This window comes from Perca fluviatilis, chromosome 3, assembly GCF_010015445.1.
Source record: "Perca fluviatilis chromosome 3, GENO_Pfluv_1.0, whole genome shotgun sequence".
Classification (NCBI taxonomy): Eukaryota; Metazoa; Chordata; class Actinopteri; order Perciformes; family Percidae; genus Perca; species Perca fluviatilis.
In genome coordinates, this window is record NC_053114.1 from 31,205,176 (window position 1) to 31,229,710 (window position 24,535).

The following is a 24,535-nucleotide window of genomic DNA, read 5'->3' on the forward strand; positions in this document are numbered from 1 at the left end:
GTTGTGCATTTGCTTGTGTAACTAGGAAAATGATGTAGTAGAGGGGAGACTTTATTTGTTTTCATCAGGAACATACATTTCTAAACTGTGTTAGGGCGTCATTGATGACGTAATTGGTCTATGTCTAAACGATACAATCATAGAAACAACCCTCGATACCATGGATGTACTACCATGGATAACTCGACAGTAACATCACTTTTAGCCCAAGCATAATTGTGCATGTAAATTACGCCCAAACTGAAGAGGGCAGCAGTACGCGATCGCTGTGCTTATTCTGTCAGAACCGAAGAAGTAGGCCATGGAGCACTTTCCAATCGTGGAAATGGCGCTTTGCGGTGGAGAAGCCTGAAGTCAGAGGGAGCATCTCGTGCCTGTCATTCAATTGGAGTGCTCAGAGTGCTTTACGCATGAGTTGTATTTTAAAAAAGAGCGGATTATGACAGAGGAGAAAAGCAATCGGGATATTCATCAAGGAAAACTAAACATTCGTGGCTCTGATAAAGCCGTCAACATCCTCGGACAGGTAACATTAGAGTACGTTGACGTTGGTAGCCGATAGCGGCACATAGCATCACGTTTTCCAACTGAGAGAAAGCTAACATGGCTAATGTTAGCTCACTTAATATGATGGCTAAATTCACCGAAAAGAATCCCAATAAGAGCTTGACTTGTCGCTGACGAAGACTAGCTAGCTAGCTGTACCGTGATGTTGCCAGTAATGTTAGCTACAAGCTAGATAGTGTTGTATTACTAGCTAGACTAGCTAGCTAAACGTTACATTACAGTACCTCTGCACAGTTCCAGCTAAAGCTAGCTAGCTAACGTTAAAGCAAGACTACACAATTACCTGTATCGTAGCTAACTATCTAAATTCCAAGATTCAAGTAAAGACAAGACTAACGAGAATAATGTTTGCTCTGGTAAATAGTAACGTTGCTGCTGGTTTTCAGCACCAAAGTGGGTCATGGAAGAAATAACGTGCATAACCAACTGCTTTGCTAACATTTAACGCGAAGAGAAAGTAGCATCGTAACGTTACCTCCGGCTAGACTAGCTAAATTAGCCGCCCTGATTTAACGAGCTTGAGATTTAATTTTAGTCAGCGTTGTGGATAATGTTAGTTGATTTGTTATAGCACACATATCCAATAACTTAATAAAAGACACAACGCGAAATAACCACTGCCATCTTTGAAGCTAGCTAGCTAGGTCAGATATCGTAACTTTACTAGCTTTCTAGCTAGCTAGATAAACTGTAATCCTGCGTGACCTTGCAAGCTAACTGGGTAGCCTGCTAATGTATTGAGAAAGTGTGTAAGGCAGCTACCAATCCTTATTCAGCACTGAATAACATTCGCATAATTTTAACGTGTGGTTATTGTGGCATTTGTTTAACAGCACGGTGCATTACATTGTGCACAGAAAGCGATCTTATGTTTGTTTACATTATGTCAAGCTAACTCAACGCTAACAAATACAGTTGGTGAAGCTAATCTATACTCTGCTGATGCCAACGACCAGGCTAACATTAGCCAGTTAACTGACGTTTAAACATATATAACGTCTGAATAGTGTCTGATATGTTTGACGACTACATTTAAAAGTAACTCTGGGTTGTATCAACATTGTTACGTAGTGTCACGCAGATATTGATACACGTGAGCGCTAGATTTCGTATTTGCGGAAGCAGATTTGTTTGAATCATCTTATTTTTGTTTTAAACTCTTTGCCTCTTTCAATAGTCTGGCGACGCTTTTAAATGCATACATTGTGCTTGTTTAGTTGGTAATTGTTATATTATGTCTACATGTTTAATCTCACGTCATTGCATGTGGCTGCGTAGTGACTGACAGGCTTGTTGCGCGGGAGTTCACTTGAATCCACTGTGTTTTGCATTGTGGTCACAGAGGGCAGTATTGTGTCCAATTTCGCACACTGTAATATTGACGGGCGAATTTCCATTTAGGTCGAGTTGGCCTTGAAAGCACCACTGTGTATATACCATACTGCTGCAGATAATATTGTCTTGTTGGAGCACAAATAACAAGGCTGAGGGACAGTATAAACATTTACAGACTTGGGTCAAAAATGGTTTTGACATAAGAATAAATAGAAATCAACACATGGGACAACATGATAATACAAATACTACTGGTGAAGTCTATTATTAGTTTTTTTTTTTTTTTTAAGTTTTAAAATTTTTTCAGATAATACTGATTTTGTGAGTTTAAGGAAAAAATATTGGCATTGTCAGTGGGTCTGGAGAGAGAGGGGTTACAAAAAGGCCACTTCAGGGGGGTATTTTGACCAATGATTTGAATAGTGCTTTACTTTAACACTTTATCATAACTCCATGTTATAACTCACATCTGCAAACAGATGTGTAGCAGTATATCATGTGTTGTTGTTGACTAGAAAGCAAACCCAGTTGCAGCACCAGTTGTCGGCAAGTTTGCTGACAGCACATTTCCTGACAACTGTGGGTGCGTGGATCGAAAGAAAGGCCTCTTTTGTGCTTTAAAACCTGATCGAGCAGATAAAGCCTGAAGTGGATTTATGGAATAGGAAGGGCTCAGAAAGAGTTTTTCACTGGTTATTATTGTACTTCGACTTATTGATGAACATACGTAACCTAGGGCATGGTCATATTGACAAAATTAAATTACATTTTGACCACAAAACTTTAGTAAGTGTGCAGTATTTTAAGGGAACTGTATGTGAAGTTTAAATTTACTAACTGCTGTTTCTAACATACTGTATTTCCTGTGTTATTGTTGTTTATACAGTGAAAAATGCATGACCTGACTGCCCAAGTCACCAGCAGCCTGCTGCCTTTCCCAGGAGTGACTATAGATGCTATAGGGGAGGATGAGATCACCCTAGACTCTGTGCTACATGGGAAATTCACTGTTGGTAAGCCTATTTTTACTGATCAATATTCTCTATAAATGTTTATTTTCTTCCTTCCATCCTTAGTTGCGATGACAAATGCAAGGTTTTAAAATGTAATTTAGTCCCAGTACTTTTTAATGTAATCTCTTTCAATAAAAGGCTCGAAATCATGGAACACCTTCCCACCCGTATTAAAACACAAATGGAATCTAGCTTGGTGTAATCCAGGATCATAACCCCCCTAACCTTTCATTTCCTTGTCTGTGTGTGAAGGCCGCAGCGGGCTGGCCTGGCTGGCCTGTGGCCCCCATCTGGAGGTTGTCCATGCAGTGACAGGAGAACGGCTGTCTGCGTACTGCTTCAGTGGTGGAGGCGAGCACCCCCCCGGTGTCCTCGCTGCCAGGGACTTCAGCTGGCTCAAACGGTCAGAGCTTTCTTTCACTATCTATCTCTTTATCACCCTTTCATGTGGATTGTGATCTGTGGAGAAAATGAACTCTTAACTACTATTCAAACTTGCAATAAGTGATTTGTAGTCTACAACTGTCAGAATCATCTGCTTATACATTTGTTACAAAGAAAGCTTATTAGATGTATATTATTTGTTGAGAAAATATCAAATGTTAACTCCTTTTACTGTTTTATATTAATAGGTCTGGATTACTAGTTGGCTTGGAGGAAGCAGAGGGCAGCGTGCTATGTCTTTATGACTTAGGACTGTCAAGGGTGGTCAAAGCTGTGGTTATACCAGGCAGGGTGAGTTGGTGGTGCAACAAGGTCTCTCCTGTTCATATCTAGTAGAAATGGTCTTATGCTTTGAATCTGAATGCTAAAATTGTGGAGTGACAAATCACTGGTTAAAGGCAACATTTCTAACATAATTTGAGTCGTTAGTCGTTATCATACATATATATTTATATAATATACAAAACGAATAGCAGTCCAAGGAGACAAAATGTTTCTCAAAAACACCATAATGGAAGCTCGTTTGGAATACGATCTCTTATTTTACGAAAGTAGTTCACTAAAACGTGTTTCTGAAAACCTTTTTAAGCGCGAAATAGGCTATGCAGTTGCTTAATCTAGGGCTGCAGCTATTGATTCTTTTTGTAATCGATTAATCTAGCACTTTATCGATCGATTAATCGGATACATTTTTTTGCGTTTTTAAACAACCAAAACTAGGGGGAAAAGCAACATTTTTGGAAAAAAACATTTGTATTGCTTACAATATCATCTCTCAAAAAACTAAACATTAAGTGCATTTAAGTGCCATTGTTTTTAAAGAATTTTTTTTTCAAATGATATCAACCTCAAACTAAGGCATACAATAAACATACATAAACATTACATTAAGTTGTGCAACTTAACTTTCAGAACTACAAGTTTCAACCTGAGATTGATCTGTATATACAGTAGGCTTATATGTAAATATTAGTTATACTCAACCTATTTTCATTTATATATTTGATTATAATGTGACACAGCTCTGTTACACTTATGCTATTAGATCGTTGATGAGAGAGAGGTGGGAGGGCGCGACAATCAGTTGTTTTTCCGAAGGGATAGTCAACGCGTCAGCTCTTTAGATCAGATCGTGGTCACCACTACGTATTTTCTTGTCTTTGTTTTTGGTAGTTGTTGTGTTTGATGTAGTTTCATCGTCCATACGACTCTGTGATTTACTTTTGTCGGGTCCGCTTCGTGGAATGGATGAGTTAGACTCCATGTTTTCTGTTGAGATGCTGAAGCACTGACGTCATGCTATTATCGTGGTAAGCTAGTTTGATTTTGCAGTAGACATACTGTACAGAGTTTTAGTTTTAATTACGTTTGAACTGATTCCAAACTTTGGACACTTTCTGTCGTTTTCTCCAGCCTGTCTCTTCTCTTAGCCCCTCGCTATTTACGCTCTAGCATGTGTCGCCAGCAGCAGACTGAGCCGTGCTGGTGTGCGACAGTAATAATGCTCTGTGCAGAAACACCGTCAGTCAGCATACAACGTTGCTAACATTGATTTAACGAAGCTTCGAGGCAAGTCATTTTGCATCGAGGATTTTTTGTAATCGAGTTATTCGAGGAATCGTTTCAGCCCTAGCTGAATCTGTCTTCATTTCAGATTGACAACAGTCAGTTTAAAAGATTTTCGTGAGCTTTTGAGAGGCGTTGAGCTGAGCCTGTCGCTCCTCATTTGCATGAAATTGCCTGGATTCAACTTTATGTAAATGAGGAGCGGGTGACTCGACGCCCCACTTTTCCAAAGTCCCCGCGACGCTACCAGAATGCATTGCACGGCTGCTCCCATAGAAATGAATGGGAAGCATGGAAATGATGCTGACAATGGACACGTACCAACACCTCCTTTGGCAGAAATCACAGCCTGCAAACATTTCTTCATGTCAGATGTATATTATTGATTTAGACATTGTTATTTGAAGAGCGATTTGTAGTTTTTATTTATTTATTTTTTTTGGTCATCTCACCTTAGATTTTTTGTTTTCAGCAGGTATTGAAGTAGAGAAAAAAAATCAGATTTACGAAAGTCAATTTTGAACTGTGTGGGCCTGTCTTATCGTATCCATTGAAACCTCAACATCGTCTGTTTTTCCTTTTCTTCTCTCCACCCTTTCTGGTGTCTAGATTACAGCTATTGAGCCGTTAGTGAGTTACGGCGGAGCAAGCACTTTGACCCAGCATCTTCACCAGAGTCTGCGCTGGTTCTTTGGCATTGCCGCCGTGGTAACGGATCTCGGTCATGTTCTGCTTGTGGACCTCTGTCTCGACGACTTGTCCTGCAGCCAAAGTGAACTGGAGGCTTCAGGTGAGGAGCGTGTGACCAAGTGTTGGGTTTATTAGTGTTGGCATTTCCTTTTTGTTTGTCCTCTGTCCTGTGTAATGACCAGTTCCCCTAATTGGAACACCCTTGGAGCCTTGGAAAAAAACAAACAAGGTTACATACTGACACATATAGGCCTCTTTAGTGAAGTAGTAAAAGAGCTTATCTTGCTTTCAGTTTTTCTTGCCACACACACACGTTTGTTTCTCTATCTAAAACCCTCATCCCTTTCATATTTACTCTCTGTTCCCAGACCTGCAGGTAGTGACCAAATCTCCTCAAGAGATCCCCAGGCTGAGAGAAGTCAGCACCAGACAAGGCAGACATCTTTGTCTCCAGCTGAATGGGCCTAGTGGAGTTGGAGCCACAGCTCTGCAGTACATCTCAAGGACCAACCAGCTGGCAGTGGGATTTTCAGATGGCTTTTTACAGCTGTGGAACATGAAGACTCTAAAGAAGGAGTGAGTCTTTGTATTTCTTCAGACTTCCATATTTTTTTTTAAAAGTGTGGAAGATGCTTGGGTGTCCGTCCTGGATAGCCTATCCCTTGAGTTGTATGCAACACTGGTACTGTTATTTGCGAAGTACTCTATGCCCCTTAAGTACTTTTACATTACAAGCAGTTTTCCTATCCCAACATCCACTATGGAATAGATGAATTTACTAATGCTAGAATAGATTTATTTTCAAGAGCCATATATAGTAATTACAAGAGTGTGCAACTATAATATACTGTACATTTAAGAATACCATTGTTGGGTAAATAAAAATCATTGTATGTGTATATTCATTTTTGTTTGATGTTTTTCATGTGGAGATACCACTCCCAGTTAGAGGGTGGCAGGGTGCCTGTGCATGCCTTCACCTTCCAAGAGCCAGAAAATGACCCTAGGAACTGTTGCTACCTCTGGGCTGTCCAGTCTTCTCAGGACCTGTAAGTCTTTAATGAAACTCAATTTTACTATGTTCTTTGTTTTGACTATAAAGAGGTGAAGTCATGGTGTCCTGTCGCCTCTATTACACTAGCTTCTGTAAAACAATCTCAGTAATTTCTTTCCTCGGTCTGAAATTTTAGGCGAGTTACAGGGGTTTACTATCCTAAAATGCCCAAAATATCAATGGGAGTTTTGAATGAGGGTTTCTTACTACTGGAACCCACCCTGAAAGTTCACCTTACACTTCTGTCTAATAGCATAAGATTTAGCAAATTGACAGCATTTGTATTTCCATCCAGGCGGAGTGTGTTTTTGCTTTTTGCCAAGTTCTTATTTTTCTTCTGCCTCCTCTCTCTCTCCCACACAGTGAGGGAGATATGGTCAGCCTCCGCCTGCTTCAGCTGGCCTTCAGTGAAAGGAAGTGTCTAGCTTCTGGGAAGATCCTCTATGAGGTCTGTAGTGTGTATATAAAATATGTTCTCTCTATTCACTTAAATCAGTGAAACCTTTACTTCTGTATCAGCACATCTAATGTATATTTACCTTCCTTTGTTTACTCTCCTCCCTCTTTAACTTTCTGTTACTCAGGGTCTGGAGTACTGTGAGGAACGTTACAGTCAGGAGTTAAGTGGCACAGCTTTCCCTCTCAGAGCCCAGGCCACCAACACCCGCCTGCTGAGTTGTCAGACCATCGAGAAGTTCCGACCCCATCCCGACAGGGATGACAGCATGAACGAAGGTTAGCCTGCTTCCCCTGAAACTACCCATGGAAGATAGAAGTTTGTAGGAAACTAATTGGTGCAGATTTTAAGCATTTCCAATCAGATTTGCTTTGTCGTTGTAGAGAAATTTAGATAAGATCTTCAAATGTGTTTTAATGTGTTCTAACTAAGTGTTTCTAGTACTACAATCAACTGCATGATGAACAGTCCTACTCTTGGTCCCTTTTTGTTTGGTTTTGCATACTGTATTTACTTCCTCTCAGTTGGCTTGCCTGCCTTTTTTTTTCTTTCTTTTTTTTTTCTTTCACTTCTACATTCACCCTAACCTTTCGCCATTCCACCTCCCCATTTTCAGTTGCATCTCCAGACACCAGTGTGTCTATCTTCAGCTGGCAAGTCAAGGCCTATGGTCAGGGAACCCCGTCTACCTTCATCGGGGTTTTTGACATCAACCGTTGGTACCACGCACAGATGCCAGACTCTTTGAGGTACTGTTGAGACTGATTTTGTAATTACTTAAGAGGTTTCTTGAGTTCTTAATTACGATACATTTTAAAGAAATTACCAACTTTCATTAAACCATTTAGTCAGTTTAAAGGTGATGTAGCAATTTCGTATAAACTCATTAATACAAATAAATGGACTCTCCCCTCACCTTGACATATCAGACTGACAATGTACCTTAAAATGAAAAGGGAACAAACTTGACACATCTAAGAACTGACACAAAACAGGAACAATATAAAACCCAAGGTTAAGGATGTTGTTTGTATGATTTTTATTATTATTTTTAATTTTTTTTTAAACTGCAGTTATGCAGGTAATTAAGGCCTCATTGTCTCCTCTTTTCTAGGGGTTATTGTAATGATTGCTTGATTTACTGTGACCCTGCATTTCACTTTTGTTTGTTGTTGTCAGAACTGGAGAGTCTCTGCAAAATTGTCCCTACCTGGCAGTTTGGTCTCTGGACCGCGTAGTGCAGATGTTGTCTCAACACGTCCTCCTGGATGTTCTGGTGCACGACCGCAGCCTGAGCAGGGGCCTGCCCTTCACCTGCCCCCCACCAGAACAGTACTTTAACCCCACCACATATAACTTTGGTAAGTGTAGACACTATATGTACCACAATATGGTATAATATGGAGGGATTATAATAAAAAAAATACAATCTTCCTGGTCCTTAATTTTTTCCAGGTTCTGTGAATTTCTGTTGCCTGTTTTGTTGTATTGCTCAGGAACTTGCTTGTGCAGACACATCCAGGTTTGTGATTTAAAAGTAATTTCACTAATAACATTGATTTTTTTTTTTCTCTTTTTTTCCTTTCATGTTACAGATGCTACCTGCTTGCTCAATTCTGGAATTGTGCACTTAACCTGCTCTGGGTATCAGAAAGAGGCAAGTTTCTTTTGTTAATTGATCTATCATACAAAATGTTCACCTCACCGTTTGTTATGTGGAACTTTACTGTTTGAATTTTAGTTTACATAGCCTTTTCCTTGTGCGTGTGTGTGCTTTTGTGTTTCAGTTAACATAAGATGATATGTTTATTGTTAAGGCTACACAATATTTACCATTCATGTAGGATTTAAATATGTGAAGATGATTTGAATAGAAAGTCGGCTTCTTTTACACCTCAGCCTTGTCATAACACCAGACCCTGAGCTTTTTGAAGAAAGCGGCTCCTTGCTCCAGTGACATCATCTCTACTAGCTACTCTCGCTGTCTCATGTCTGGCCTACTCTCATCTCGCCTTGCTGACAGCCAGGCCTCCAGCCTCTCTCAGGTACACACAGCTGACATCTTGATCTCTAGAACCACTTGTTCACACAAGGCCACTGATCTTGATGCTCTTGAACTCCCATCATTTAAATTACATTACAAAACAATATACAGAATTAAAACAAATATATATTATTATAATTATTCAGAAGTTTTGACAGTAGTATGTACATTTAACTTGATGTTGGTCTTTAGGAGCAGCAGCTGGAGGCCATCTTGTCCACAGCGGTTGAGACCAGCTCCTTGGGACTGATAACTGGCTGTATCAAGCAGTGGACTGCAGAAGGTGAGGAGTCATACTTGTATAACTGTCAAATTGTTCCTTAAACTGCTCAGCAAGTGTGTGGTTTCATCTCAAACATAGATACTCATAGTTTAAATCTTAACCAAGTCCCTCTACATAAATACATTCAACTCTAATGCTTGTAATTCTGTCCCTCATAAACAGAACAACCTGGCTCTGCCCTGAACCTGCGCTACATCCTGGATTGGGCCTGGAACAAAGTGGTCCAGACCAAGGAGGAACTGGATGGCATCTGTATGTTTTAATATAATTTAAAAAATTACATCAAAAGACATTCTGAATGTTGTTTAGACAGGAAAAGAAATGTTGGATCTTGTAAATCCATTCTGCAGTCTTTGCAATAACAAATGGTAAAATGTTTCTTTTTAACATTGATAAAAAGTTGGCAATCTTATTAAGTCTTCATAAATGTTTCAAGGTGTCAAGAACTGGACATCTGACAAACCCTATATTTGGCACTATGTGAGCACTCAGGTGGTATCCAGTGATACATTTGAATAGATGAGATATGTTAGCGTAGCCTGTTTGTAAGGTTAATTAATTAATTGATGACAACTCAAACTTTTACATCACAGAATTATTTCACCTACCAAGGATAGCAATTGCTTGGGTTTTCCATTTGTCGATATTAAAAATTATTCATTATTTAAGATACAGACCTATTGTTTTCTGTGGGTGTGTGTGTGTGTGTGTGTGTGTGTGTGTGTGTGTGTGTGTGTGTGTGTGTGTGTGTGTGTGTGTGTGTGTGTGTGTGTGTGTGTGTGTGTGTGTGTGTGTGTGTGTGTGTGTGTGTGTGTGTGTGTGTGTGTGTGTGTGTGTGTGTGTGTGTGTGTGTGTGTGTGTGTGTGTGTGTGTGTGTGTGTGTGTGTCCTAGGTGCACCGCTGTTTGACAGCTCGTCCAACTTCACAGACCCTCAGACCATGCAGCTGCTACAGCACAGCCAGAGACTCCTCAGTAACCTCAGTACTATCTTCCACTGTCTGCTCAGTGAAGCTCAGGAGCTTACACAAAAAGGTGCAATATCCACACAGATACAATCACATGTACAAGTGTTATGTTTCCCAGTGATGTCACTGAAAACAGGTTCAGCCAGCACACAGACACTCTATTTAATTCCCATTTGGGCTAAACTGTAATGAAATACTCAGCTTCATTGTGTTTTTTATATGTCTTTATACTGAGTGTGTATGTCAATAAAATGATGATATCTTTATGGTTTGATACACTTTGAGCTGCCTTGTCCTTTTGATCCGCCATTTAAACAGAGAAGGTGTTGTGGTGTTGTTTTGAGTCATTTGTAGTTATTGATAAGTTTTGTCAATATTTTTGTTGTGTAGGCCTAGTGGGTCTGATGAACAAAAACCTGGTGTCCAGTCTGATTTCCAAGTACGCTCAGGTGGTGCTCTGGTTCTGTCGTACTGGTCTACTGCCTGAAGGATCAGGTAAGGTGTTGCCGGCATAAACATGATCTGAGAAACCTTACCAGCAATTTTGCACAACACAATTTCTCAGAGTCAGTGAGTAAACAAGTTGGAAGCAGGTTGAATTTGTAACTGACTCCAGTGACCAAATTTTTTAATCTTAAAATAGAAGCATTCTGCAACGTAGAGTGGGGTTACATTCTTAAATCAAGGTCTGGCTCCAAGAGGTGTAGCCAGCTAAAAGGCTGGCTGCTGTAAACACATATTTCAAATTAGCAGAAATGTATCTGGTTTGTCTTTTTTTGTTGAGTTTGTTGAGTTGTTGAATACAGATAAGCATACAATTTAAAGGGTTGCAAGACTTTTGAATAGCACTGTATTCAGTTTTATTTTTAATTTTGAACTGCCCTTTCCACCAGATGACGATGCTCTCCAGATCTCCAGGCCTTTCTACACTCACTCAGTCATCAGCAACTACTATACCATACGCAGAGAGGAGCTCACCAGGCTGGCTAAGTGAGCAGTCTTAGCTTGAAAGCAATTTAATTGTTGATATATTCCAAATCTATAACTCCAGCCAACCAATATTTTCTAAATCATATCTGATGATGGTCTAAGTTGATCTAACGCGGACGCTGTCCCGTGATCTTCTCAGGGGCAAGTGGTGTGCAGACTGCCTGATGATTGACGGTTTGGTCAGACAATGTGGTGAACGCTTGACCAACCTGTGGAAGAGGGACGAGAATGGGACAGGGCAATACCCACCACCTACACTGCATGTAAGCATTAAAACTATTTATTTTTAATATCAATTATTTTGTACCATCTAATTTATGTCAAATTAGACATTAAAAATGTTTGCGTCTGTTGCTCTTACAATGTGTAAAGAACTGATTTTATAACTCTGATCCACAGGCCTTGTTGGACATTTACCTACTGGACCACATTGATGAAGCTGCCAAACATGCAATCGTATCCTTAAATAATAGTGGCGAGTTGTTTCTTCTGCTGTTTATTTGCTTGTTTAAAGGAATGTTTGTGGCTGTGGATGTACAGTTCAAGGAAACTGCAGATAAAAAGGGAATCTGCATTCACTGTTTGAACATCACACAAAAGAACAAATGTAACAACAACTTTTTTTGTAATCCTGTTGGTTTCATTACATAAAACATTTTTTAAGATCACAGCTTTTGAATAGATGATTTGTTATCGTTTCCATTTCAAGATTTCTGTAGTTTTTGAAAGACTGAAATCTTTACAATGCTGGGTCATTTATTTTACAGTCTAGTTACCTAAGTCGTAGTTGTCAATCTTAAACTCTCGCAATGATAGACTCACTCAAGCCTACTGCATGTATGAGCCTTGACCTATGATCTCAGGTGATTTACCTGTTGCTGGATGTGATGTACTCCTTCCCCAATAAGGAGGGAGCATCAGTGGAGTCTTTCCCCCCAGCTTTTGCCATCCCTATTGGACTGGTGAAACTAGTACAAGGCCTCTGGCTGCTGGACCATCGTGACCACCAGGTACACATTTGACTGACTTTTTAAGCTAAGTAAATTTGGATACCGAAACATTGTGCAAGACAAAAGAGCTTCATTATATTAAAAGGGAAATGGAACATCAGTATTAGCATATTAACGTTTAAATGTGTAAACATTAATGACACTAAAACCTCATTTCCTTCTTTGTCCTGATCAGAGTTCCTTCGAGTTGCTCTTGCATCCCGCTGCCTCTCAGTGTCAGTTTGAGTGGCAGCACGAGCGAGTCCTGCAAGCGCTGATGTGCCAGGGCCAACACGCAGTGGCTCTACGATACTTCCATGTTATGAAGCCCCCAATTTCCTCCACCACCCAGGCTAAACTCTGCCTGTCTGTACTGCTACACAACGGGTAAGAACAAAGAGCAAGGATTATATGCAGGAACACCAGCAGAAACATTAAATACAAATGTATGTTCAGTAAAACTGGATAACCTTGTTGAAGTTTCGCAACTGTGAAACCTGGTTAAGAAAAATTGCTTTTTGTTTTAGGAAACAAGCATGATGGCAATCCAATGCCAGCCATTGTTTAGTTTCACAGGTCTTATCTTCCCTTAATAACCAGCCAGTGTGTCTTTCTTCTAGGTGTCTCATAGAGGCGTGGTCCTTACTTCGGAAGCACTCTAATCGCCTCAACATGGGAGAGCTGCTGGGCTATCTGTATGAGAGCTGCCAGGAGCTGGGCCTCATCAAGGAGCTGCTCAAACTGCCCCTGGGCCTCACTGAGCAGGTAGGATAGAGCTGATTGGATTAATTGCTGCATTCAAAATCCCTTAATCATTCTGTTGTAAATTAATCTTTCCTTATGTTTTTGGATTATAAAGTGGATGTCTAAAACTCGTGGTTCTTGGGTTTGTGTTTCAGGAATGTTTGGAGAAGTTTCTCCAGGGTACAGGGGGTCTCCAGAACAGAGAACTGCTGATGGTTCATTACCTTCAGCAGGCCAAATACATTCCTGCCCTACAGCTCAACCACAGCCTCAAAATGAACCTGGTGGTATGTTTGACACTCCCTTACAAAGTATTACCATTAATTATCACAGTGTTATACAGTTTGTGACATGTATAGTACATTTATTAGATATTTATTCATGGTATACAGAATCAACTGTAATAATAAATTGTTATCAATTTAGACATATATTCAAATATGAAAATTCTTTTACTGTAAAAAGAAGATACTTAAAATTCCATCCATCCCATTTTTCTTGCTTCTTTGTTCCTAGAATGAGCGGGACCCAAAGCTTAAAGACCGATCCAACAACAGGAACTTGATATTGGATCAGTATGGCAAGGTTTTGCCGAGAGTCCAGAGGAAACTGGCAATGGAGAGAGCAAAGCCATACCAGCATCCCTACGCCATCCACAGAGAAGGTAAGGAGATGCTTAACTTTAATTCATGTCGATTGCAATTTACCTCCGTGGTAACGTGTTTGTTGCTCCAACCACAGCACTGGTGTCTGTTCATTTTAGTTTTAATGTAATCTAAACAACCACTTAACTTATGTTAACTTATATAAAAAAAAAACACATTTACATGTTGTCCTCCAGTTTCTCGGCCACAGCCACTGTCAACCATCACCAAACGCTCCGTCACTGAGAAGGTGATGTCGAGGGCCGGCTTCATCAACAATCTCCTGACCAAGATTGAGGAGGTGTGGTTAGGCAAAGGGGCTACACCACAGTCCTCCCCAGCCAAGAGGTGAGCATACAATGTCAAAATTGCATCTCAGGAGTAATTATTTTTTATTTATTTGATTGATTTTCTAACCTTTTTTCCATTTTCTTTCTGTCAGCTCCGGCGCTGCTGATGTTCAGAGCCCCAAGTCCTCCTCCTTGGCCCATTCGGAGCCCTTCCTGGGAACTCCTATTACCATGACCTCCAAGCGGAAATCAAGGTTCTCTCATAAGTGCTCCATGTTAGCCTGATTGAAGCATACCATACCCACATGTTTGAACATAAACCAAAACCCTTGATATTTTTGTTCCTCTGGCACAGGACAGTTTAGTGCTGTTGAACATTAAATTAACTTAAATTATTTTAAAATTAAATTTATTTGAGCATTACAGCAAGGCACCTCTTAAAGAGCATAAGCATTCATTTCTGAATTTATTATATTTTGAGACACCTCAGGGTAATAAACTCTTAGTTTAACCATATTATGGAACTAGGACATATTTCCCATACCTTTTTTTTATATTGACCTGAAGGTGTAGAAAATCAGACTTGAAAAACTATGCATGTACATCTTCTTACAGCATTTTTCCAATAATTTTTTCAGAATACAATTAGTTACACTAATGGCTAGGTTACACTAATATTTATATTCTTAAAAGTTACAAGTATGCATGACAGAGCTTTGTTAAGACAGCATCTTAAAGCATTCCTTCCTCCTCTTCAATGTGAACCAGGCTGATGGACTTGGTGGTTCACCCCTCCTGTCAAACACCTCGCCCTCTTCTCAGCCCCCTCAGACCTCCCAGCTCCTGGGTTTCTCCACAGAGCACCAGCAAGGCCCCTGAACTCAGTCTGCTGCAAACACCACAGGTTGTCAAGGTGAGTAGGAATTTGACACTTACGTAAGTCTTCACATTGTTAGGATACCCTAAGAAGTCAAATCCTTATGTATATTTATAAATTTTGTTTATGTATAGCTTCTTTTCCTAATAATTGACTTTTTCGTGTTTTGTTAGTTACACTTTTCATGTTTTTGTTCTCTCAGCGAGCTCGGGCCTTGGCTGCTTCTGGCCGTGTGTTCTCAGCCTTCACTCCCCAGTCCATCCTGCGCAGCAGCCTGAGGCCCACACCTGTCGCCACCCCATCTGCTTCTCCAGGGCGCTCCATCACCCCCCCACTCCGCGGCAAAGAGAGCCGGATCACCTTTATCGAAGAGGCAGAATCTCCTGAACCGGAGAAGGGCATCCAATGGACCAATGGGGTAAGAGCAAGCTCTAGTAAGGAGTAGTGTGTTGACTCCGAGGAGCCACCTCGCACACAAACAAACAGGGAAAAAACTCTCTTTATCAAATTTGTGCTTAGTGGTCTGTGTGAGCACAGTTCTCATCTTTGTTTGGCTAGTGTAGGTTTGATTTTTGTTTTTATAATAAAATGTGTCTTGCAATCTTCTTTGGAACGGTTTTCCTCTCTAGATGGCAGCAGGCAGCGAGATTAGCTTGCTTACCAGAGGCTCTACGCCATCCAAGGCCACACATAAGACCTGGTCTTTACCGCCTGCCGAGGAGGAAGAGGATGAAGACGAGGAAGGAGAAAAACCTCATGTGAAGTTTTTGCCTCCAGAAGATGGTATTCCCTCCCCACAGCTGAGATGCTTTGAGACAGAGTCATCCTCCATCCATGAAGTCACTGCAGAAACCAGACCATCAGATGCAACACAGCAACAACTTAACCTGAGCTTTGACACCAGCCAGATATCTGTCCGTTCAACAGACACCACTCTAGAGTATTATGATGCACATCTTCCTGGTTTCTCAGAGGACCAGGAAGGAGAGGAAGGGCATCCAGCTGCCGAGAAAGAAGAGGAGGTAGTTACGGTGAACATCAAAAGCCCAACTGAAAATCAAGAACCAGAGGAAAAGCCCTTACCAACCACTGAGCACACCCCTCTGCTGACATCGGAGGATATAGAGAGGGTAGAAGGAGAGGTAAAGGAAGATGAAACATTTGAGGATGTGAAAGAGATTGCTCTGAAAAAGGAGACTAACAACATGGAAGAAGTTCAGTCTAAAGAGGATGATGAACAGGATGTTGAGTCAAGTAGCAAACATGAAAATGCTGCAACGTTATACCAAGAGGAGACGTCTAGTCACAATCAAGGTAATTCATTTGCAGAATTTGCTGTATTCGTTTCTGTCCGCATTTTTATTAGAGGTGGGATGCTTCCCACCAGTACGGCACAGCATCAAAATACAAAGAGTGCTATGCTCTAATATATACATTTTCAGAAATAATTTGCAAAACACTCTAAAAAAATCGCTTGACACATTTTGTATGCTACTAGTTTGTAACCAGGTAACTGAGAGCACGGACTCTGGCGCTGAGGTCCAATCTCCGGATCTATCAGAGGGACAGGACGTCCTGACCGAGACCAATGAATCCACAGAGTTCACGGACTATCTGAAACCACCTGCAGCCATTGAACCCACAAATGAACCAGAAGAGGAACTGGATCAATCAACAGGTCTATCCTTAAATGATGCATTTATACTATAAAAAGTTAGACATTACCACCTCATATTAGACAAGACTGTAGTAATTTGTATCCACAACACGATGAGGAAATGGTGTAACACGTGACTTTTTCTGAAATTCTTACCAGTATAGATTGAAACGTTTACATTACCCGACCATACTAAGGTTATAATGACTTCATACTAAGATGTATCTTCTGCATTATCTTACAGATCTGACCGAGTTTGTGCAGAGGCATCTGTTTGGCAACGATCGGTCTCCTCCGCTCACCCGCTCTGGAATCCACAACGCATCACAGACCCAGACATCCTTCAACAGGTCTGTACCCTTTTCTGTTCACAGAAACATTCATTGTAATCCATATTTCAGCAGTGTGTAATTAAATAAATATCACTCACATTGTAACACTAAATATTTATTGTCTAATGGTGGAAACTTTCAGCAAAGTGGAATATTTCCAGTAAGCCAGGAACATGTTTATAAGGACTCGGGAGGGGGGGTCATTTAGCCAGCAGAATCATCTAGTTCTTGTTTTTGTTCCTGGGCTATAGCCATAGTTTGCCCAGGGTTTGTAGGTCATGAGAATTTGAACAGGAAATATTTTAATGGATTCACTTAGCTGAAAATATTATTTAGGTCATAGTCTGTATTACAATAAACCATCTAGGTAACTTTATCGACGTGTGTACATATCTTTTGGTTTAGAATTTGGTTTAAAACTATGAAAATGTTATGTAACCCTGTGTTGCCTTCCCAGTTCCTTTCAGCTGTTTGTTTTTCACAGTTTGAAAATATCATTCTCCTTTCTCCCAGTGAGTCACTAGGTGAGGTTGAAGAAGAGGCGCAGGCAGCTGCTGAAGCTCCTCCAGCGTTCACCAGCCAGACATCTACTGCCTCTGTGACATCCTCCGAGCCAACTGGCACAGACTCCCACTGTGAGGAAGATTGTACACACATTCACGTTAACATCGGTGCTGTGACTGTCACTGTGCTGTTTTTCTCATTTTCTCACACACTTTTCTGCTTTTTATCTCCTAGCTGTTGTGAGTGTAAACGATAGTGAAGAACTTTCTAGCCCTGTGTCTGAGGAGGAGGAGGAAGAAGATGATGATGATGATGAGGAGGAGTCTGATCAAGCTGAGGAGGATGAGGAGGAAGATGAAGAGGAGGACTCTGGTAGTGAGGTGGAGATCATTGAGGAGGTCCAGGGTAATGGGAGGCTGCCAGCCCTTCAACCTAGTTCAGTCTTTGTACAACAGGGACACGCACACTTCCTGCCAAGTCTGTCAGAGCAGGAGGCTGCCGAGTTCTCTCTGATCACACCCGGTGCAGAGATAAAGGTAACAAATTTAGAGCTGAAATAAGTCAGTTAATCGAAGTTGTGATAGACATTGTCATCATTTTCTGACGTTTTATAGACTAAATGATTATTTGCTCAATCACAAAAGAAAGAAGCAAGAAATAACTTCTCGTGTGCGTTTCCTCCATTATAGATGGTGGAGGAGGACATGGAGGGTGACGTGGTGATGGTGAGACTCGGGGAAGAAGAAGGAGAGATGAAGGCAGATGAGGATGAAGAGCAAGGATCATCATACGTGGAGCTCAAACCCTCTAGCACAATCCTGGTACCCCTGGAGCTTGTGGAGGGGCAGGTCGGCCTGCTCGATAGTTCTCAGCTGGGTCCTCCTGAGATTCAGCAAAGCATGACAGACGATCCAAGGTCTGAAACTCAGAGCGGCTTTTCTCTGGTGCTGGATATGGATGAGGACATGGATAAAGATGCAGACACGCTGCCTATGGAGAATGATCTGCAGTCCTCTGACCCTCCCACCCTGTCTCCAGCCGTGGAGGCTATTGACGAACTTATGGCCAAACATGAGGTTATACTTTTGGGTACAGATGATCAGGATCCTCCTCTGTCTGGAGAAGTCCATGAAGAGGACCAGAGAAAAGAAATGGACACCTTGGATGGAATTGAGGTAAATGGGCCCACAGAGTCAGAACTCGCTGACCTACAAACTGAAAACACTGAGGCAAACCATGATGATGATGATAAAGAACAGAGCAATGCAGAGTTAGTAATGTCGGTTGAAGACCATGAACCGGAAGGTCTTTCAGCCTCTGAACCAAGTCCAGGAGAAGAACTCCCAGCTGTGATGTTAGTTGAAGACCATGAACCAGAAGGTCTTTCAGCCTCTGAACCAAGTCCAGGAGAAGGACTCCCAGCTGGGATGTTAGCCGAAGACCTTGAACCAGAAGGTCTTTCAGCCTCTGAACCAGGTCCAGGAGAAGAGCTCCCAGCTGTGATGTTAGTTGAAGACCATGAACCAGAAGGTCTTTCAGCCTCTGAACCAAGTCCAGGAGAAGAACTCACAGCTGGGATGTTAGCCGAAGACCTTGAACCTGATGGTCTTTCAGCCTCTGGACCAAGTCCAGGAGAAGAACTCCCAGATGGGATGTTAGCCAAAGACCATGAACTGATGGGTCTTTCAGCCTCTGCATCCAGTCCTCTGGGAGAACTCCCAGCTGGGATGTTGGCTGAAGCTCACGAACCTGAAGGTCTTTCAGCTTCTGGACCAAGTCCAAGTGAAGAACTTCCAGCTGTGCTGTTAGCCGAAGAACATAAACAGGAAGGTCTTTTCGCCTCTGGATCCAGTCCTGTGGGAGAACTCCCAGCTGGGATGTCGTCTGAAGACCATGAACCGGAAGGTCTTTCAGCCTCCGGACCAAGTCCAGTGGGAGAGCTCCCAGCTATAATGTTAGTTGAAGACCATGAATCTGCAGGTATTTCAGTCTCTGGACCAACTCCAGTGGGAGAACTCCTAGCAGTTGTGCATGACAAAGACTCTATGGCAGAGAAAGATGCTGCTGAGGAGGAGATGGTAGAGGAGGCGGACAAAGCAACACCTGTTTTGTCCGCTTTGTCCGAGGACCAGGAGGAGCCTGAAGAGAATGGGCCTGTTGATATGGACACAGAGATAACCCACATCAATGAGACAGAGACTGTTGTAGAGGAGAAACCGCAGGACTACAAAGCCTTAGCAGAGAAAGAAGAGGATAACCGGGAAGAAATTAAGACGGAAAAAGAAACAAGAAGGAGAACCAGGGGAAGCCTGAGAAAAGATAAAGCTGTTGAAGAAGAGAAACCTGTGAGGCAGGTTTTCAGCTCAAATAGCCAACCAGAGGAACAGCCTGTGCCAGAGACCCCCACTTCTCAGAGGAAAAAGAAAGCTCCTTCCACCCCAACACGGAGGACCACAAGAGCAAGGGCAGTAACCTTTATCTCTCCCCTCCCGGAGGAGCCAGAAGAGAAAGAGGAGAATGGGAAAGTGGAGGAGGCAGAAACGAGCACTATGCTCCCTGCCTCGCCTAGTCGTACACCTCGAAAGAGTAAACCGAACAAAGAAACTAAAGTCCAGGCTAGCACACCTCGAAGAAGTACTCGCAAAGCTCAGCCAGAGCCTCCTAAAGAAGAGTTAGAAGAGGGGGACGTTGATGCAACGTCCAAGGTGTCTTCTCCAGCCAGACGGCGCATGACCCCGACAGCCACCACAAGGACCAGCCAAAGGACCCAAAACGAAGAGGAGGACCAAGAGGATGAGGTCACAGACGCAAAAGTTTCTCGACGAACAAGCTCCAAGACTCGCACGCCGGCCAAAAGCACTCCGAGGAAGTCCAGCAGAAAATTTTGTAGTAGTGAGGTGGTGTCAACACCATTAATGATCTTGGAAGAAGAGGAGGAGCAGTTGGAAGACGTTGTACCCCCTGTCAAAGGCAACTCCAGGAAAAGGACAGAATCATCAGAGACTCAGCCGGAAGAGAGCAAAATACCTTCCAGCCCCGGCAGGGCGACTCGGCAGTCCAACCGTATCACCCTTAACATTTATCCACAAGTAAGTAATTTATCTCTTTTTTTTTGTGTGTGTGTGTGCGAGTTGTTGTTACAATGGCGCTGTCGCAAATAAGAGAACGTTTTCTGTCAACATACCAAGAAGCTTCATATAATTCACCATCATCTGATTTTGACATATATTAAGCTATTTTCGTTTGATGTTAAACCATCACAACTGACTCTCTTTAAATACCTTTTGAGACAACTATTTCCATAAAATAAGTTTTACCTCACAATATCATTTTCTGTCTTACCCTTTTTGTCCATTTTACATTATTCCATATTACCATGTTGAGAAACCCGATCCATCCACATTGATCATTCATGACATTTTACACTCCCAGGTGAAACTGGTCCCTGTGTCCCTTCCTCAGAGTACAAGAAAGAGAGAGAAGAGAGAAGAGACCATTACAAAAAATATAAAAGAAAGTGGCGTTCTCCTCGAGCCTGAACATCACAGCAATGCTGGTAGCACCAACTCCCATCGACTAACTAGAAACAAACTCTGGGATCACGATGGGGAAGACCTTCCCTTACTGGACTCGCCGTTGGAGGTGGATTCTGAAACCCCTGTTGCAGACGCCCTCATCAGGAGACTTCAGGATGAGGAAGAGAAGCAGGAAGGTATGTACGATGCTGCATGCAGACAAAACAATAGAACTGCATTTGTATTATTCTTTTCTGCATTTCAGTTTCTGTAAGATGTCCGTCAAATGGGAAAGAAACTAAAATGTATGAACATAACGGTGTAAATGTTATTTTGTTATGCAATTACAGGAGCAGTAGTCGTCACAAAGATGCTAAGAACCAGTAAGAGGAGTTCGTCGTACGTGCGTCCTAAGTCGTCAGTGGAGCAGGTTAACTCGCTACTTCCTGTGAAGGACAGCCTGGTCCCCGAACCCGAAGAGGACGAGTCTAGTCCAGGAGAGCATTCATTCATCTATTCCCCCTCACGAAGAAGAACAAGAGGTGAGCTGTTTATCCATTGACCTGGATGTCCATTATTCATCGATGATGGGTTTAACCCTGTGTTGTGTCTGTGTGTCAAGCTAAAAGAGCGGAGTCTCCTGGCCCGAGCGAAGACTCTGCAGTGCCTGCCACTCGGAGCAGCAGAAGAGTTGTCAACGATGCCTCTGTTGCTCCACATGTAAGTGCCTCTGCTTATGAGGTCTGTAGTTCAGTTCCTCAATCCTGTGAGCTCATTGTTAGCCTGGCACAAAGCAGAGTTGTTTTTGATGAAAACAAATTTTGACCATGACTACTCTAGTGTGATATTAGCTAATTGTATATAAATCAGTTGTAGGTACAATTACAGTTCAATCTTGCAATTACTGCTGTCTCTTCTGTGTATTACCAGCCTTTGAACAAGAGGATTTTTTACTTCACAGCTTCTCAGGATTAAAAAAAATCAGGAATCATCTTATGGTATCTTTTTAAATGAACGAGAGGTCTTTTGAAATGTTTCTTTTTAGGATGAAATTGCTTCGGAAGATCTTGTGGAAGTGGAGAAAGCAGCAGGCATTTCTAAGACCAGAAAAGCAGGCAAACGAACAGCCAAGTAAGTCCTGTTGTCAGAAAAATACCTCATGGACCCCTTAAGCTGGAAAAATATTCTACTTGCTTTTTAACCACCTGCTGGTGTAGGCAACTGGCTGCGTCGTGAACTGTGTTGTTTTACTTACTATCTCAGTGTTTTTCAACCTTTTTTGAGCCACGGCACATTTTTTACATAAAAAAAAGTCTGGGACACCACCAACCAAAAATGTTACATAATGACATAATGAATCTGCATTTTTCCTTTTTAAAAATGTATCCATCGCTGTTGCAGGCTTACATCGATGATCTTGGCCCTACTGCTTACATCCTGTCACTGCCACCTTTTGCGCGCATCGCGGGATGCGCGCAAAAGGTAATTCTATTGTCTGTTTTGAAAAAAGACTGTAAAAGTTATGGAATTTGAAAAATGCAAATTCCAGGCCTGGAAAGGTTTTGGAATTTTTTTTTTTAACACAGCATAATAATATGTCATTAATAAAATGTATTTTCACGTCGTCCTTAATCTCAACGTTCTATTCGGGGAGCGATATTATGAATCCCACTATGAACCACATAAATTGTCATTAATTTTATAGTTACTGAGGGTAAACTTTAACACAGATTTTTATTCTTATTGTAGAATGTCGACTGACATTTTCAGGAACACAGTCATGGAAATTTGCCGCAAAGTATTGGTTAAAATGCGTATGAACCCTGAATTAAGTAAAATCAGGTAATTTCCCACGGCACACAGGACGATCTCTCGGCACAGTGGTTGAAAATCACTGTACTAGCTTATGTACTATGCATGTTACTGGATGATTCCACTAGAGGGCACACCAGAGAACCAAAAACTTTGGATTTGCATGACGTAAACAATAAACATGGTGACACTCGAAGGTTACTATATAGTTAATTCAGAGATCACGGCACAAAAAGTGACAGCAGCACCATCGTAGATGGTATTTAGCTCCTAAATAAAGCATGCCGTGACAATGTCAAGTATAGTTTGTCTCTGCACTGCCCCTACCTTTTAACATGCAGACATTTAGTTAATTTGAGGATGTGCACAACCAACGCTCCAAACAGAGGCAGGATACACGAGGCAGCCATCATGCACATGCATACTTAAAAGGAAGTATATATCCGGCTTAAGACTGAGGATACGACAATGAACTGCTTAGATTAAAGAGTTTTAGTCTTTTGTCATTTGGGTTAAAGGAAAATCACTCCCTGCTCGGGTCTTTGTTCTTTCTCCACCTTCAGGTCCAAAGCAGTTTTGGAGCCACCTCCCATAGCAGAGGTGGACCTGATCTCGCCTCTGCCTAGCCCAGCTGATCCGCGAGCACAGAAGAGAATTAAGGAGGGAGAGGCGCCGACCTCGAGCATGAACCTTCGACGCAAGCGCATAATGGACGCCGTTTTCACAAGACCTGTCACGCGGAGGAAGAAACTTTAAGGAGGTTGGTGGTGGTTTTAACCACTGAACCTCAAACAGCCACCGGAAGATTTGAACCAACTCGATCAGGAGCTGTCAAATAAAAGTGTATGCCTGAACTCAAGATGGTTCTAATTCCTCAAATGCCTCACACTGCTTTTTGTATATTTACTTCCCTGTAGGACAATAAAATAAAAGCAATGTAGGCATGAAAATATATTTTTTGGGAGAAGAAAAAGCACACTGGTGGATAGCAGTGTTGGAGAGGCTTATATTTTTGGAGTTTACACATCCCACTCATACTAACTTGACTTCAGTTGATATTGTATCCATGGCCATTTTGCAACGTTCTTCATAATCAGCTTAATTCTCTACAGTAGAGTACAGAATGGCACAAGGGAAAGCAATCGATGTGGGCTTAGAAACTCCCATTAATAAAACCAGAGACTGAACTGATCCGGCCTCTGATAAAGAGGTTTTATTCACATTCTCTTTTATTTTTTTGTTTTAGCTTTTTTTGTCGTTAGATTTCAAGGCCTGCTGTCTTTTTCTATTTAAATCGAAAAGCAACCAACCCAGTGGAGAGAAAATGACGTGTATATAGTCTTTTGCTATGATCCAAATAAAGTTAATAAATAAACAAATCCTAAAGAATTACGTTCATTTTGAAGTTTTAAGTGTCTTGAATGTGTTTGATCACCTTATCAGACTGCCTATGCCATAGTCTTAAATTTCAGTCGATTTGGGGTATTTTCTGTGAAAGCATAGACTTGTACACTAATGCCATCACATTTGGACTGTTGCTGTATGTAATGTATGGTGTGAAAGAAACAAAGACTTGCACATCAGTTTGGAGTTGTTAAAATTGTTATGGGATGTGTTAATAGGCAGGTTTAATTAAATGTATGGCTGACACAGGCTATTTTCTGATGAACTTATGTAGAATGTCTTATTTTTGATGACTGCTCTTTGATAAATATGGTAAAGCTTGAATAATTCTCTGCTTCTGGTGTTGAGTGATTGTCTC

The 24,535-nt window shown here is 41.5% G+C and overlaps 1 protein-coding gene across 3 annotated transcripts; it reads left to right on the top strand.

Annotated features, from left to right (window-relative positions):
• Nucleotides 1–283: 283 nt before the first annotated feature.
• Nucleotides 284–24,501, top strand: ahctf1 (AT hook containing transcription factor 1). Of its 3 annotated transcripts, none has more exons than XM_039794687.1 (40): nucleotides 284–537; nucleotides 2,789–2,915; nucleotides 3,168–3,318; nucleotides 3,548–3,650; nucleotides 5,535–5,715; nucleotides 5,984–6,191; nucleotides 6,548–6,664; nucleotides 7,033–7,117; nucleotides 7,254–7,404; nucleotides 7,743–7,875; nucleotides 8,306–8,487; nucleotides 8,722–8,783; nucleotides 9,043–9,171; nucleotides 9,363–9,453; nucleotides 9,616–9,705; nucleotides 10,346–10,486; nucleotides 10,810–10,914; nucleotides 11,313–11,409; nucleotides 11,549–11,672; nucleotides 11,809–11,865; nucleotides 12,273–12,419; nucleotides 12,595–12,785; nucleotides 13,019–13,163; nucleotides 13,298–13,429; nucleotides 13,659–13,806; nucleotides 13,984–14,134; nucleotides 14,229–14,330; nucleotides 14,845–14,989; nucleotides 15,156–15,371; nucleotides 15,583–16,267; nucleotides 16,452–16,631; nucleotides 16,855–16,960; nucleotides 17,456–17,577; nucleotides 17,681–17,982; nucleotides 18,136–20,535; nucleotides 20,879–21,158; nucleotides 21,312–21,503; nucleotides 21,584–21,681; nucleotides 22,007–22,092; nucleotides 23,337–24,501. In XM_039794687.1, the coding sequence occupies exons 2-40, from the start codon at nucleotides 2,795–2,797 to the stop codon at nucleotides 23,527–23,529; spliced, it is 8,349 nt and encodes a 2,782-aa protein (XP_039650621.1). In that variant the 5' UTR covers nucleotides 284–537; nucleotides 2,789–2,794; the 3' UTR covers nucleotides 23,530–24,501. The 3 variants fall into 3 exon arrangements, with proteins under 3 accessions (XP_039650621.1, XP_039650620.1, XP_039650622.1); XM_039794686.1 differs by having other exon boundaries at nucleotides 284–526; XM_039794688.1 differs by having other exon boundaries at nucleotides 284–526; nucleotides 20,909–21,158.
• Nucleotides 24,502–24,535: the final 34 nt, after the last annotated feature.

Coding starts and splice junctions, on each gene's coding strand:
- ahctf1 (XM_039794687.1), top strand. CDS start 2,795: ATGCATGACCTGACTGCCCAAGTCACCAGCAGCCTGCTGCCTTTCCCA. Junction 9,172..9,362: donor AGGCCTCCAGCCTCTCTCAG/GTACACACAGCT, acceptor GTTGGTCTTTAG/GAGCAGCAGCTGGAGGCCAT. Junction 16,961..17,455: donor ACCCAGACATCCTTCAACAG/GTCTGTACCCTT, acceptor CCTTTCTCCCAG/TGAGTCACTAGGTGAGGTTG.